Raw genomic sequence first — 16,544 nt, 5'->3', positions numbered from 1 at the left:
CAAGGACCAAACAGTCTAGTTTTCGGCCCTTTCGAAACTTCAAGAGTGGCGCAGCTTCAACTTCCTCTAACACAAAACAAGAGGGAACTTTTGCCCAGTCTAAGCCGGTCTGGAGACCTAACCAGGCTTGGAAAAAGGGGAAACAGGCCAAGAAGCCTGCTGCTGCCTCTAAGACAGCATGAAGGAGCAGCCCCCGATCCGGAAACAGATCTAGTAGGGGGCAGACTCTCTCTCTTTGCCCAGGCTTGGGCAAGAGATGTCCAGGATCCCTGGGCATCGGAAATTGTGTCCAAGGGTTATCTTCTGGAATTCAAAAACTCTCCCCCAAAAGGGAGATTTCATCTCTCACTTTTATCTGCAAACCAGTTAAAGAGAGAAGCATTCTTACATTGTGTTCAAGACCTCCTAGTTATGGGAGTGATCCACCCAGTTCCGCAGGAGGAACAGGGACAGGGCTTTTATTCAAATCTGTTGGTTGTTTCCAAGAAAGAGTTAACATTCAGACCAATCTTAGATCTCAAGATCTTAAACAAATTTCTCAGAGTCCCATCCTTCAAGGTGGAGACTATTCGAACCATCCTTCCTATGATCCAGGAGGGTCAATACAGGCACTACCAGTTTGTGGCTCTTCCCTTCGGGTTGGCCACGGCACCAAGAATCTTTACAAAGGTTCTAGGGTCCCTTCTAGCGGTCCTAAGGCCGCGGGCTATAGCAGTAGCCCCTTGCTCAGACGACATTCTGCTACAGGCGTCGACTTTTCAAGTTTCCAGGTCTCACACGAACATTGTTCTGGCATTTCTGAGGTCGCATGGGTGGAAAGTGAACAAAGAAAAAAGTTCTCTATCCCCTCTCACAAGAGTTTCCTTCCTAGGAACTCTGATAGATTCTGTAGAAATGAAGATTTACCTGACAGAGGCCAGGTTGTCAAAACTTATAAATTCCTGCCATGTTCTTTAATCTACTTCTCGCTCTTCAGTGGCTCAGTGTATGGAAGTAATCGGCTTAATGGTAGCAGCAATGGACATAGTGCCGTTTGCCCGCCTACATCTCAGACCGCTGTAACTCTGCATGCTCAGTCAGTGGAATGGGGATTACACAGATTTGTCCCCTCTACTAAATATGGATCAAGAGACCAGGGATTCTCTTCTCTGGTGGTTATCTCGGGTCCATCTGTCCAAGGGTATGACCTTCCGCAGGCCAGATTGGACAATAGTAACGACAGATGCCAGCCTTCTGGGCTGGGGTGCAGTCTGGAACTCCCTGAAAGCTCAGGGCTTGTGGACTCAGGAGGAGACACTCCTTCCGATAAACATTCTGGAACTAAGAGCGATATTCAATGCTCTTCAGGCTTGGCCTCAGCTAGCTGCGGTCAGGTTCATCAGATTTCAGTCGGACAACCTCACGACTGTAGCTTACATCAACCATCAAGGGGGAACAAGGAGTTCCCTAGCAATGTTGGAGGTTTCAAAAATAATTCTATGGGCAGAGGTTCACTCTTGCCATCTATCAGCTATCCACATCCCAGGAGTAGAGAACTGGGAGGCGGATTTTCTAAGTCGACAGACTTTTCATCCGGGAAGTGGGAACTCCATCCAGAGGTGTTTGCATAGTTGATTCAACTTTGGGGCAAACCAGAACTGGATCTCATGGCGTCTCGTTAGAACGCCAAGCTTCCTTGTTACGGGTTCAGGTCCAGGGATCCCAAGGCAGCGCTGATAGATGCTCTAGCAGCGCCCTGGTCTTTCAACCTGGCTTATGTGTTTCCACCGTTTCCTCTGCTCCCTCGTCTGATTGCCAAGATCAAGCAGGAGAGAGCTTCGGTGATTTTGATAGCTCCTGCGTGGCCACGCAGGACTTGGTACGCAGATCTGGTAGACATGTCATCCTTTCCACCTTGGACTCTGCCGCTGAGGCAGGACCTTCTACTTCAAGGTCCCTTCAAACATCCAAATCTAATTTCTCTGCGCCTGACTGCTTGGAGATTGAACGCTTGATTTTGTCAAAACGTGGTTTTTCCGAGTCGGTCATTGATACCTTAATTCAGGCTCGAAAGCCTGTCACCAGGAAAATCTATCATAAGATATGGTGTAAATATCTTCATTGGTGTGAATCCAAGGGTTACTCATGGAGTAAAGTCAGGATTCCCAGGATATTGTCTTTTCTCCAAGAAGGATTGGAGACGGGATTGTCAGCTAGTTCCTTAAAGGGACAGATTTCTGCTCTGTCTATTCTTTTGCACAAGCGTCTGGCGGATGTTCCAGACGTTCAGGCGTTTTGTCAGGCTTTAGTTAGAATCAAGCCTGTGTTTAAACCTGTTGCTCCGCCATGGAGTTTAAATTTAGTTCTTAAAGTTCTTCAAGGGGTTCCGTTTGAACCTCTGCATTCCATAGATATCAAGCTTTTATCTTGGAAAGTTCTGTTCTTGGTAGCTATCTCTTCGGCTCGAAGAGTTTCAGAGTTATTTGCCTTGCAGTGTGATTCCCCTTATCTGATCTTCCATGGAGATAAGGTAGTTTTGCGTACCAAACCAGGGTTTCTTCCTAAGGTGGTATCCAATAAGAATATCAATCAAGAGATTGTTGTTCCATCACTGTGTCCTAATCCTTCTTCAAAGAAGGAACGTCTATTACACAATCTTGACGTGGTTCATGCTTTAAAGTTTTATTTACAAGTTACTAAAGATTTTCGTCAAACATCTGCATTGTTTGTTGTCTACTCTGGACAAAGGCCAAAAGGCTTCAGCAACTTCTCTTTCTTTTTGGTTAAGAAGTATAATCCACTTAGCTTATGAGACTGCTGGCCAGCAGCCTCCTTTAAGAATTACAGCTCATTCCACTAGAGCGGTGGCTTCCACATGGGCCTTTAAAAATGAGGCTTCTGTTGAACAGATTTGCGGGCGACTTGGTCTTTGCTTCATACTTTTTCTAAATTCTACAAATTTGATACTTTTGCTTCTTCGGAGGCTATTTTTGGGAGAAAGGTCTTACAGGCAGTGGTGCCTTCCGTTTAAGCGCCTGCCTTGTCCCTCCCTTCATCCGTGTCCTATAGCTTTGGTATTGGTATCCCACAAGTAATGGATGAATCCGTGGACTGGATATACCTTACAAGAGAAACCAAAATTTATGCTTACCTGATAAATTTATTTCTCTTGTGGTATATCCAGTCCACGGCCCGCCCTGTCATTTTAAGGCAGGTGTTTTTTCATTTTTAAACTACAGTCACCACTGCACCCTATAGTTTCTCCTTTCTCTTTCTTGTCTTCGGTCGAATGACTGGGAGGTGGCAGTTAGGGGAGGAGCTATATAGACAGCTCTGCTGTGGGTGATCCTCTTGCAGCTTCCTGTTGGGAAGGAGAATATCCCACAAGTAATGGATGAATCCGTGGACTGGATACACCACAAGAGAAATAAATTTATCAGGTAAGCATAAATTTAGTTTTTTGCACTTCTCGTCTCAGTCTGATTCCTGGCACCCTGACAGTTCCTTCCTCCAATGGTTGCATTGCTGCTGGTGTTGGATGTCTTCTGGGGTCCGGATTTTCCTGGTCGGGAGTTACCGTTGATAATTTGGCACTCTCTTTGGGATAGGGTCCCATGATGACTTAATATTCAGCTTTGCTGCCCTGGAGCTGGAAGTCGCGAGTTCTATCAGTTGTGGTTCTGTGTTTCACATAGAGCCCTCTTTTTTCTGCTGGGACAGTTGGTTTTTCCATCCTGTCAGTGGGCTCTGTGTTTTTCCTTCGGTCCTGATATGGTTTTCCTATCTATATGTAGCTAGTTCTAGCGGTTGTGTCTGCTAGACTATGGTTCAGTGGGGAGCTCGCGGCTTACTTGGAGCACAATAAGTTATATGGTGTTGTGTCAGAGGATCTGAGGGTGGATTTTTGTTCTTCCTAGCGATCCCTTTCTCATAGGTTGACAGTGTCTCTTTGGGAGATGGACTTTCTAGAGACTCTTTTTCCCTGGGTGGTTCGTTTCGCTTTGTCTTTGGGGTTTCTTACCCTATTCTGACGGTCCTTTGGATCTCCTTTGGGTACTCCGTTCTCCCCTTCGGGGGTTGGTGGAGGTGCTTTTCCTTCGGGTAAGTTTGTGCGATTTGGGAGCCTGTGGGAATTGGCTCCTCTGAGGCATTGTGCTCAGTGGAATCTAAGGATTTTGAGCGGTCTCCAGCATGGCATGCTGGTTGTTTAACTGATGGGCAGTTACTTTTGTTTCAGTTTTTTATGGGTGATTTCAGGCTGTGGTGCCCTTCAATGGGGCCTTCTGTACCCGTCTATGTTTGCATTCAGTGTCCTCTATAGCTTGGGTATTGTTTTCCCAAAAGTAATGAATGCAGCTGTGGACTCTTCTCATTTAAGAAGAAAAACTTAAATTATACTTACCTGATAATTTTCTTTTCTTCTGACGGGAAGAGTCCACAGCTCCACGCCCGCATTTATCGATGAGGCGGCTGTAATTTAGTTTCTTCTTCTGGCACCTTTTTCACCCTGATATTTCTCCTACTGTTCCTTGTTCCCTTGGCAGAATGACTGGGGGATGAGGGAAGTGGGGGAGGTATTTCAGCCTTTGGCTGGGGTGTCTTTGCTCCTCCTGGTGGCCAGGTTCTGAATACCCAAAAGTAATGAATGAAGCTGTGGACTCTTCCCTTCAGAAGAAAAGAAAATTATCAGGTAAGCATATTTTAAGTTTTCTAAGCCCTTGAAGGCCATCTCTTATCTCAATGGATGTTGACAGTTTTTTTACAGCTAGACAGCACTAGTTCATGTGTGCCATATAGATAACATTTGGCTCACTCCCGTGGAGTCATGTATATGTTAGCACCGATTAGCTAAAATGTAAGTCTGTCAAAAGAACTGAAATAAGGGGGCAATCTGCAAATGCTTAGATACAAGGTAATCACAGAGGTAAAAAGTGTATTAAAGGGATAGTAAACACCAACATTTTTATTGTTTAAAAAGATAGATAATCACTTTATTTACCATTCTCCAGTTTACATAACCAACACTGTTATAGAAATATACTTTTTACCTCTGTACTTACTTTGTATCTAAGCTTCTGCAGGCATTTATAAATGTGTAATATTTTATGTTGGGTTAGCATAGCACTTGAGAAAATACGATCGGATTTGTGCGACTTGTTGGTTGTTAGTTTTTTTTCTCCAGTTTTGCACTCCATTGAAGTCTATGGAAAAAATATGTTACGCGATTGCGATATTGTAACCGACTTTTTGAGCACTTAGGGTTAGCGCGAGAGCAAAAACATTTTAATTTCAACTTGTAATACACTTGGTACCGGACGCACGTAAACAGTCAAAGTCAAACACAGTTAGCGAGGGAGCGATAAATTGCTCTCCTCTCAGAATCTAGGCCTATGTATGAATTAATGATCTTTACTTAACCATTTATATGAATACATGAAGTGTGCAATTATTAATATTATGCAAGTTTGAGTCATTTTATAGTTAACGTTTTACTTCAATCTTAAATGAATATTCTGTTAATCTTATTTAATTTAAAATACAAGTTTAATAATTTACAAAAATGTAAGCACTGAAAAAAACAGTCAAGATATGCTACTGGTCAAATTTGTTGAATTTCCGAAAATACTTCAAAAAAGTTGCTGGAAACTCAGATGGACTGAAGCATCCACTGTAAGATATAGGAGGTGTAATTATGCCACAGATGCGTGAAAATTCGCTAAAAGTAGATTGTTGCATTGTTTCAAATGTATTAGAATTTAAAAATCCTGCAAAAAGCTATGCAAGCAATTTAATAACCATTTTCAACTGTCTTTCTCCTGTATACTTTCATCTTGCATAGGCCCCCTTGGATGTGCTCTTGCTCTCCGTTATGGTTCTCGCCCAGTTGTCATGTTTGGAGGACTTCTGGCCTCATTAGGGATGTTTTTTGCTTCTTTTGCTACCAGTCTTCCCCATCTTTACTTGAGTCTTGGAGGTCTATCAGGTAACAGTTTTCTCTAATCTCACAATTACCGTTACAGTCCTAAATATCAGGTGGCAGATATAACCATCTCTATGTTATTCTTCATATCAGATCTATAATTACATACCCATTATATTCTGTATTAAAAGAGACAGACACTTTTATGTGTCAGTGTGTCATTTTGCATATTAATGTGTTGCCCTGTGTGAAAAAGACTTTATAACACACAGTATCAGCCTTCTGTAAATGTTTTTTCTTCATAAATGGAAAGAGTCCACAGCTGCGTTCATTACTTTTGGGAATTCAGAACCTGGCCACCAGGAGGAGGCAAAGACACCCCAGCCAAAGGCTTTAATACTCCTCCCACTCCCCCCATCCCCCAGTCATTCTTTGCCTTTCGTCCGAGGAGGTTGGCAGAGAAGTGTCAGAAGTTTTCGATAGTCTCTTATGGAGGGTAGTACTCTTCGGCATGGGACTGGAGTTTTAAGTAGTCCTGTCAGCCTCTCAGTGAGAGCATTGGTGAAAGTTAGAGTCCGGAGATTCAGGGATAGTCTTTCTGCGAAACCATACCGACTCATATTAACAGCTCCACAAGCAATCAGCGTTGACAAGTTTTGCTGCCTGCTTTTTTCTCTCAAGTCCATGGCAGAAGTGACGCTACTATCTGTCACACTTGAAGAGCTGTGTTCCTGTTCCACGGCGTAGATTCCGGTAAGATCGTTTCATTTTACTTTCATCATGGATGTATTGTAATTACAACTTTTTATCCAAGAGGGGCTACAACCTTTCGGGGATAACTTTAACATAGGGTCTCTGTGAGGCTCCTTTTTGTATCTAGGAATCAAGGGTTAATATCTCCTGAGGGGGGTTATTGAACAGGGGGGTTTATAATCATGTTTGTTATGTGATTCTGTCTGCTACTGTGTAGTGTTGCTTCGGCTCATGGCTATTTTGGAACATAACGGCCTATGTCTAGTGACGCGGCCTTTACGGTCGGGCGCGCTTTTGCATGGACTGCACGGTTTACCTTGTGACTCCATTTCCGCATTCCTGACCGTGTGGCGACGGAGTTATCCTGGTCCACTGGTGTCTGATTCTCTGGAGGTGGTGAGTGCCCCAGCCATTGGGGGTGTAAGGTGCCATTTAGATTTTTCTTATTGGTCCATTTTTTATTCAGTGTCCCAGTTTTGGAGGATTCTGATTTTTTGGAGACGGATGTCTCTAATTCAGACTCTACTTCTTGCGAAGAATATGAATTGGCCCGGGTGATACATGCCCATCAGTTATGTTCCGAATGCCGTTTTAGAGTGCTCTGTTCCTCGGGGGGAATCAGGTGCCCACTGAGCCTCCGCCTCTGGGGATTCTATTTTCCACCAGACAAGTTCCCTACCACCAACTCTTACTACGCATGCAGGTAACCCAAACGCAACTTATCCTTCTATGGAGTATGGTCTGTTCCCACCGGAGGTTACAACACGGTTCCGCATGGCCATATCTTTGGCGCTGGTGCATCTGCACCTCACCTCCCGGGAGTGTGCTTACGATATTGTCCGTGTTCCAGGGCTCGTCAGGTGTGGGATCGCCTGGTCCAGTTCAGCCCTCCGGGGGAGCGACTGCCCCTGAGGCCTCAGGGGGTCAACCTTCAGGGCCGTTTTTTTCTTTTGTCCCGGTGGAGGTATGTTGCGCCTTTTGTTATAGACTTGGGCACCTTCGTGTTCTACTAAGGCACGTTTATGGCGCTGCTGGATCCCACTCTTTATGGGTCTGGGGATTCTCAGTCTTAATCTTCGACTGGCTTGCATGCATAGACATAAGGGGATGAAGTAATCTTCTTATAGTCTTTGTTATATGTGTATCCTGTTCCAGTTCTGAGCTTGGAAGTCTCGGACCCCTGTGGGGCTGTTCCTGGGCGATAACCTATGGGTTGCCTTATCTTTTATCTTCATCCGGTGAGAATGATTTTTATTTGATCTAAAGCTCAGGTTGTGGTGTGATGTTTCCTTCGGGAACTTTCTTCTCTGGAATTGATACTGGCAATTTTGTGTCGCACTGTTTACAAAAGTCTGTCTGACTGCTCTTTATCCCTCCATCTCGGGGGAGACTCTATGTGGCCTTGACAGTGCTGGGGCCCTTTGTTTCAGGCTGGTCCTGACTGGGTACAAATCCTTCTGTCTTTGAGGCCTAGTTCAGACACGTGGTGCCTTTTTATTTCCGGTTGGTCCAGTGAGGGCGCCGAGTGATCACAATATGATTTGTGTTGTTTTCTTGTTTTATTTTACAAGCTTCAGCATTCTGAGAGGATTTGAGGGTCCGTGGTTGCTTACGGGCATGGGGTTTTGGTTCAGTCCTCATTCACCTTTCAATCTAGTGGGCCGGGACTCCATTGAGATCCGCGGCAACATGTTCAGTCATTTCCGATTTTTCCAGGAACGGTTTTGCCTTTCATGGTCTCTTTGGAAGTATCCTTTTAGGACTTATTCCTTTTAGAGGTTTTCTTCCTTTGGGTCGAGACTTTCTAGACTTCGTCCGGTTTTTCTGGCGGCTTTGGCCGCTTCATTAGGAAGTGAAGGCTGTAAGGCTCTGTCTTCCTTCAGGAGTTAGTCATCTCCATATTAGGGGCAATAAGAGGTGTTGTCTCTTTTTCCAAGCTTTTTGCTTAGGGGATGCTTTTTCTGCCTGGGTTCGGGATGCTTTGCATTCTTTTCCCTTGGGTATGGTCCTCTGGAATGTTAATCTGAAAGGATTATGGAGGCTAGCCTTTCTTCTACTCTCTTTCGGGTGACTCTGTTCTCGTTCTCATTTCCCTTAGTGTTGCCCTTGGGGCCTTTGGGCTCTAGAGAAATTGTGTACGTTTGTCGCGGCCTAGCACCTTGTTGGGGCTGGGAATTACGCATGAGTCCTGTACCCGTTCTCCGGGTTTCCCAGTTCTCATCCCCTGTGAGGTCTGATTGCTTCAGACAGGGTATCTTATGTTCCCTGGGGGTGTCGTTCATTCTAGGACGATTCAGGGTCCAGGGTTCTTGTCTTGGATCCTTCTTGGATGTCTGGAGACTTATGATCCTGTGGACTGGTTCGGGACGACCCAGTTTTTTCAGGGACCCTATGTTGCGACATAGGGACTAGCTCATTGGGCTTGCAAGCAGGAAGGCCAGAGTTCACATCTACCTTCGGGTACTGGTTATCAGCTTTAAGGCCTAACTTGTCCTTCAGACGGAGTGTGCTCCTCTTCATGGGGAGTTTTTTCTCTGTTGGGTCGACAGTGGTGTCTGGATGATTTTGATCATACTATGGCTTCATGTCTTGTGGACATGTACGCTGTTCTTATCTGTGCCCTTCTTTTTTGAGGGGATAGTGTTTTTTTCTTATGAGCTGTGGTTCCTCACTCTGGAGGGTCTTTGTCCTGCCCTGTGTGTATGAGGTTGGATCAGGTGGCTTATCTCTGTAAGGGCCAGCATCTGCTGCTCTATGGGCTCTGTTCCACTTGTTGGAATTTGATCTCTCTACGTAGAGACTGAAGAGAGCTGTGACAGGTCATCCTACGGATCTATTGCACTTTTCTCTGTTCCAGGTGCCAGGAGGTTCTCCTTGGGAGTGCCTTATTTTGGAGAAGCGGATTGGGTTGGCACCCGAGCTCTGTTGACCATTCCCTGGGGGCTTGTGGTTGAGGTTTTTCTGTCCCCCCTGTCTATCAGACATGTCTGTCGCTTGGGCTGGTCCGGTGTTGGAGCATCTGAGTTCTGTTGCTCTGCTAAATTCATCCTCGGAGCATTTGAGGTATGGTAAGCCTCTTGAGGTTTCTCCTTTCTCCATGTTCAGGATTTGTGGGAAGGACTGGCGGCTCTTAGATAGCCTGCAACGTTATCCGCTGGTTAGTGGATACTTAGCAATCTGAAGGATCGTATCTTCAGCTGCTTTCTGCTTGCCCTGCAAGTTTTTAAGTTTCAGAGTCATTTTTAGATGACTGCAGCGTGCAGTGTTTTTGCTTCAAGTGTTGTTTGTCAGACTTATCTGAGCTTGCTGCCAAGGTTTCGTTTCTGAATATTTTGGTATTCTGAGCTACCTTTTTGCGACTTGGGGACCTTTGCTTCAGTTGCTTTTTAGAGTGTGGTTGTACTGTGTTGGGGGAAGATCCCTCTCTGTTTCAGACTCCCGGCCTTATCCCGTGGTTTCTGTTTTTCTGGGGTCTGGGCGTTGCCTCCCCTTGTTTTTATGAGACTGGTGGGTCTCTGTTGGTCTGGAGTTCCTTATGCTAGCTGGACAGCTAGCTCAGCATCCTATTGCACTGTGGCTACTCTGCATTCTAGCAAACCGAGGGTTGCAATTCGATCCCCGGCGAGGTCTACTCAGCCTTCCTCCTTTCGAAGTTGATATGATGAGCAGCGCCTTGAGTCCCTTAAGGGGGATTAGCTGCGCTTTACATTCATGAAGTACATTCATGTTTTCTCTGTGTCTTTCCTTCTTTGTGGAAGATTACGGTAGCTTGTTCCCTTTCTTTAGTATGGGGCGTGTTGTTTGGAGACCGACTGCTGGGCGATGGTGTCTCCTGGAGGCTGTTGACTCAGTCGAGTCTAGTTCCTGCGGTCTCTAGCAAGGCTTGTGGACTATCTGCGGGTCAGTGTCCTTGGGTCTATTCATCTTTTTCAAAGTTGTTCTCGGCTTCGGACGAAGCGGGACTTTGTTGGGTAGGGGTTTTCAGGCCTGGTGCCCTCAGAATGGGCCGCCTCTTGTACACTCCCGTTTTTGCATTCAGTGTCCTCTATAGCTTGGTTATTGTTTTCCCAAAAGTAATAAATCCAGCGGTGGATTCTTTCCATTTTTATAAGGAAAAACATAATACCTTATAATTTTCTTTTCTTCAGATGGAAAGAGTTCACAGCTCCCTGACCGTGTTTTTATGTGGGGCGGACGTGTTTTTTGTTCTTCTGGCACCTTTTCACCCTGATATTTCTTCTACTTTTCCTTGTTCCTCGGCAGAATGACTGGAGGATAGGGGAGTGGGAGGAGTATTTAAGCCTTTGGCTGGGGTATCTTTGCTTCCTCCTGGTGGCCAGGTTCTGAATTCCCAAAAGTAATAAATGCAGCTGTGGACTCTTTCCATCGGAAGAAAAATGATCAGGTAAGCATAATTTATGTTTTTTGTTATTTATGGATATCTTCATTTTATGTGTCTTTCACTTCACAGGGCTTGGCTGGGCTTTGATCTTCTCTCCGTCAATGGCTGCTGTGACTCAGAGTTTTACTCATCGGCGATCTTTGGCCACGGGCTTTGTTTTGACAGGTGTAGGTATTATGTCCTTTGCACTGACACCCCTTTTGCAATATCTGGTTGAAATATACTCCTGGCGGGGGGCCCTTCTCTTGTTGTCTGGAATTACCCTTCATTCTGTACCCTGTGGGGCTTTACTGCGGCCTCATTCAGAAGAATCTCGTGGCCATTCTCGATCACTACTATGGGGTTGGGAACTGCTGTGTGAAGGGGCCTTCATGCGGTATTGTCTGGCCATCACACTAATCAACACTGGCTACTTTGTGCCGTTTGCCCACCTAGTGGCTCACATGCGAGCAAAAGGAGTTGGTGAGCAGCATGCAGCCTTGCTGATGTCTTTGGTAGGGGTGGCAGATGTGGGTGGACGGCTTTTTGCTGGATGGCTGTCTGACTTCATTCCGCGGCACAACCTTCCGCTTCTCAGTTTTTGGACTGTTGTGACTGGTGTGATCCTAGGACTCCTTCCCTTAGCTATTAATTCAGTAGAGATGGGACTATCTGTTGTGGCCTTTGGCTTTTGTGCTGGGGCTCTCACCCCTGGAGTATTCTCTGCCCTGCCTAGGGTTGTGGGCAATCAGAAAGTTTTACCTGCCCTTGGACTACTACAAATGATTGAGAGTGTTGGTGGACTTCTGGGTGCTCCAATCTCAGGTGAGACAAATTATGTATCCATAAATCCAAGTCAACAGAAACATACTACATATACTGATTTTATGAATGACATTTATCACTTCACTAAATTTGAAAGTACAGCTTGATTGTATGTATTAATTTTATAAGAAGTATGAAGAATTAGACCAACTGTGGTATTATTAGAACAGGGTAATAGAGGGGAATGTATAAAATGTTTAGAATATGTTATTTCCTTCTTAATATGAGGAGAGTCCACGGCATCATTCCTTACTGTTGGGAAATACTGAAACTGGCCACCAGGAGGAGGCAAAGACACCCCAGCCAAAGGCTTAAATACTCCCCCTACTTCCCTCATATCCAAGTCATTTTTTCCCTTTCGTCACAGGAGGTTGGCAGAGAAGTGTCAGACAATACGGAGTAGTTCCTTATGGAGGGTATCTACCCTTCGAAATGGGACTGGAGTTTTAAGTAGTCTTGTCATCCTCTCAGTGAGAGCATTGACGAATGTTAGAGTCTGGAGATGCAGGTAGAGTCTTTCTGAGAATCCATCCAGACTCGTATTAACAGCTCCTAAGCAATCAGTGTTGACGAGTTTCACTGCCTGCTTCCATCACTCAAGTCGATGTTAGGAGCGATGCTACAAGACTGTCAAACTTGAGAGGCTGTGTTTTTGTTCCACGGCATAGATTCTAGTTTCATTTTTTTATACACATATGATAACGCAAGAAGACAGGGTCAAAGTGTGACTCCTTTTATCTGTATGGAATCAAGGGTTAATATCTCCAGAGGGAGATTATTGAACAGGGGGGATTAATCACATAATTTTATTTTATTATGATTATGCTGCAACATGTTTAAGATGACGCTCAGGCAGATGTTGGAGCGTACAGGTTTTACTTTTGTTTTTGGAAGCTGCGCAGTGTAGTCACACTGATTTCCTCTTTCCTGACCGTGCGGTTTACTGGAGAAGAAGCAGTTTCTCTGTTTGGCCTGGGTCATAGGAGGTGGTGAGTGCCCCAGTTATTGGGGGTATAAAGGTGCCGTTTTATCTTATTTTTCAATTGTCTGCTTTATAAGTGCAAGCTATGAAGGATTCTGATGCGTTAGAGGGTACTCCTTCATTACCTAAGTCTAATACCTGTCTATATTGTGAAGAGGCCGCGGTATACCCGCCTGCTCAATTATTTTCCACATGCCTTGATAAAGTAATCATGTCAAAGAAAGTTAATATGTTTGATACCACTGAGCCGCCCACCTCTGAGGAGTTTCTGTCCGTGAGGTGCGCACCCTACAGTCATCTCCCAATACACATGCAGCTTCCCGTAGCACTCCTAATCCTCCATCTGGAGGGGCCCTTTTACCGCCAGACTTTACTGAGCAGTTACAAACGGTAATGTCTGCGGCCTTTATTGCTTTACCTCGCCCTGTTAAGTGCAAGCAAAAGGTCAAATATTGCTATCCTTCCCAGGGGTCATCTACTAGCTTATTGGATTTATCTGATACAAGATTATCCGATGATGAAGTCGCCTCTGCTACTTCAGAGGGGGCTCTTTTTGGTCGGAATCTGCTGCCTCTAAGCCTCCAGCTGCGGAGGAACCAGACTTTAGATTTAGGATTGAACATTTACGCTTTTTGCTAAAGGAAGTTTTGGTTACTTTTGAGGTTCCAGAGCCTAAATTGCCTAAATTAGATAGGGTCTACGACGACAGGGTTGTACCACAGACTTTCCCGGTTCCCGTAAAGATGGTGAACATTATTAAGAATGAATGGGAAAGAATTGATTCTTAATTTTCCCCTTCTTCCTTTAAAAAATTGTTCCCAGTTCCTGACTCTCAATTGGAGTTGTGGTGTTCCATCCCCAGGGTGAATGGCGCTATCTCCGCGTTTGCTAAATGCTCTACTATACCGCTGTTAAGAAAGATGTTTCAACATACGGGATATTTGTTTCAACCGGCAGCGGCTGTTGCTGCGGTTGCTGGAGTGGCTACCTACTGGTGCGAGTTGATAGAGGTGGAGGGTCCCCTTGACGTGATTCAAGAAAGAATTAAGGCCTTAAGGGTGGCTAATTCTTTTATTTGGGATGCAAATATGCAAATTATTCACCTGAATGCCAAGGCTTCAGGTTTTTCTGTTCAAGCCCGTAGGGCACTCTTTCCCTCCCATTTAAGGGAAATATTCTATTTGGTCCAGGACTGGACTCAATTTTCTCCACGGTTACTGGGGGCAAAGGTGCCTTTTTACCACAGGATAAAAAGAACAAACCTAAAGGACAAGGTCCTAATTTTCGTTCCTTTCGTTCTGATAAATCCCAACGTCAGCAGCCCTCCGCAAAGCCTGAGCAATCCAAGGGGACTTGGAAGCCGGCTCAGTCCTGGAATAAATCCAAGCAGAACAAGAAGCCTGCCAAGACAAAGTCGGCATGAAAGGGCAGCCCCCGATCCGGCTCTGGATCTTGTAGGGTGCAGACTGTCACTCTTTTTGGAAGCTTGGTTTGGGGACGTGTAAGACCCGTGGGTCCTGGAGGTCATCGCTCAGGGATACAGTATAGGTTTCAGGTCTCATCCACCCAGGGGCAGATTTCTCTTGTCAAACCTGTCTTCAAGGCCAGAAAAGAGAGAGGCATTTCTAAGGTGCATGAGGGATCTCTCCTCCCTGGGAGTCATTGTCCCGGTACCTCTTGCAGAAAGAGGTCTGGTATACTACTCAAACCTTTTTGTGGTCCCAAAGAAGGAGGGAACTTTCCGCCCGATTCTGGATGGAAAGCGCTTAAACAAATTCCTATCTGTCCCCTTGTTCAAGATGGAGACAATAAGGTCCATCCTTCCCTTAGTTCAGGAAGAACAGTTTATGACTACGATACGATAGGATGCTTACCTTCACGTTCCAATACACAAGGAACACTTCAAGTACCTAAGGTTTGCGTTCCTGGACCAGCACTTCCAGTTTATTGCACTTCGGTTTGGTCTAGCTACTGCTCCAAGAGTTTTTATGAAGGTTCTAGGGGCTCTGCTTGCAGTGGCCAGAACCAAGGGTATAGCAGTAGCACCATACTTGGACGATATTCTGGTTTAAGCACCATCCTGACGCCTGGCAGCAGACCATTCGAAAGCTCTTCTATTTCTTCTTCGATCTCATGGATGGAAGATAAACTTAGAAAAGCGTTCTCTTATTCCCAATACTAGGGTGGAATTCCTCGGTACTATAATAGATTCCATATCCATGAGGATATTTCTTACAGACCAGAGACGTTGCAAGCTAACTTAAGCTTTTCTTGCCCTCCAGACCTCCTTATGGCCCTCGGTGTATGAAGGTGATTGGTCTCATGGTGTCCAGCATGAACATCATTCCTTTTGCCAGATTCCATCTCAGACCACTTCAGCTGTGCATGCTGAGACAGTGGAACGGCGATCATTCAGATCTTTCTCAACAGATTTCTCTAGACAACCAGTCAAGAGACTCGCTCTCTTGGTGGCTCTATCCAGATCACCTGTCCCAAGGGATGTCCTTCTTGAGACCATACTGGGAGATTGTAACTATGGGCGCAAGTCTCTCAGGATGGGAAGCTGTTTGGGGTGCCAGGAAGGCACAGGGCCTACGGACTCAAGAGGAATCCCTCCTCCCGATCAACATTTTGGAACTTCGAGCAATCTTCAATGCTCTGAAGGCTTGGCCTCTTCTGGGTTCAACCTAGTTTATCAGATTCCAATCAGACAACATGACCTCGGTGGCTTCCATCAACCATCCGGGGGGGGGAGGGGGCAAGGAGCTCTCTAGCAATGAGGGAAGTATCTCTAATTCTGGAGTGGAAGGAGGCCCACAACTACTCGCTGTCAGCGATCCACATTCCGGTGTGAACAACTGGGAAACAGATTTCCTCAGCAGACAATCCTTTCATCGGAGATGCGGAGATTTGCAACATGTAGGGAACGCCGAAGATAGATTTCATGGCGTCCTGGTTCAATTCCAAGCTACCCAGATATGGGTCGTGGTCCAGGGATCCTCATGCTGAGTTAATAGATGCATTAGCAGTGCCTTGGACGTTCAATCTAATTTACATTTTTCCGCTGTTACCACTTCTTCCTCGTGTAGTGGCGCGCATCAAGCAGGAGCAGGCATCAGTGATACTGATTGCTCCATCGTGGCCGCAAAGGATGTGGTTCACGGACCTGGTGGGGATGTCCTCATCTCCTCCGTGGAAGTTACCTTGTCGCAGGGATCTGCTGGAACAGGGTCCTTTTGTTCATCAAAATCTAGATTCTCTGACGCTGACTGCGTGGAGATTGAATGCTTAGTCTTAGCCAAGAGAGGTTTCTCTGAGAGGGTTATTGACACTCTCATTCAGGCTCATAAGCCTGTTACTCGTCGCATATATCATAAGGTTTGGAGAGGTTACTTATTCTGGTGTGAGGAGCGTGGTTCTAACGCTCCACCTTGAAGTTTGAATCTTGTTCTTAATTTTTTGCAACAGGCTCCGTGTGAGCCTATGCATCCGATTGACATTAAATTGTTGTCCTGGAAGGTTCTTTTTCTATTGGCTATTGCGTCAGCACACAGAGTTTCTGAAATGGCTGCTTTGCAATGTGAGCCTCCTTATCTGGTGTTCCACACTGATAAGGCTGTCCTACGTACCCGTATACTCTGATGGGCAGACCAAACATTTTTTTCTCTTCCGGCACCATTTATACCCTAATATTTCTCCTACTG

General features: G+C 45.5%; 1 protein-coding gene across 4 annotated transcripts in view; it reads left to right on the top strand.

The window, feature by feature from the left end:
- The window catches only part of LOC128663889 (monocarboxylate transporter 13), a 236,521-nt gene that overhangs the window by 184,186 nt on the left and 35,791 nt on the right, over positions 1–16,544 (top strand). For all 4 annotated transcript variants that reach the window (XM_053718451.1, XM_053718452.1, XM_053718450.1 and 1 more), the window contains 2 exons: positions 5,819–5,962; positions 11,124–11,858. In XM_053718451.1, coding sequence (XP_053574426.1) covers positions 5,819–5,962; positions 11,124–11,858 — 879 coding nt within the window. The remainder of the gene's footprint in view (positions 1–5,818; positions 5,963–11,123; positions 11,859–16,544) is intronic.

This window comes from Bombina bombina, chromosome 6 (genome assembly GCF_027579735.1).
Source record: "Bombina bombina isolate aBomBom1 chromosome 6, aBomBom1.pri, whole genome shotgun sequence".
In the NCBI taxonomy this organism is placed as follows: Eukaryota; Metazoa; Chordata; class Amphibia; order Anura; family Bombinatoridae; genus Bombina; species Bombina bombina.
This window is presented reverse-complemented; position numbering and strand designations above follow the sequence as displayed.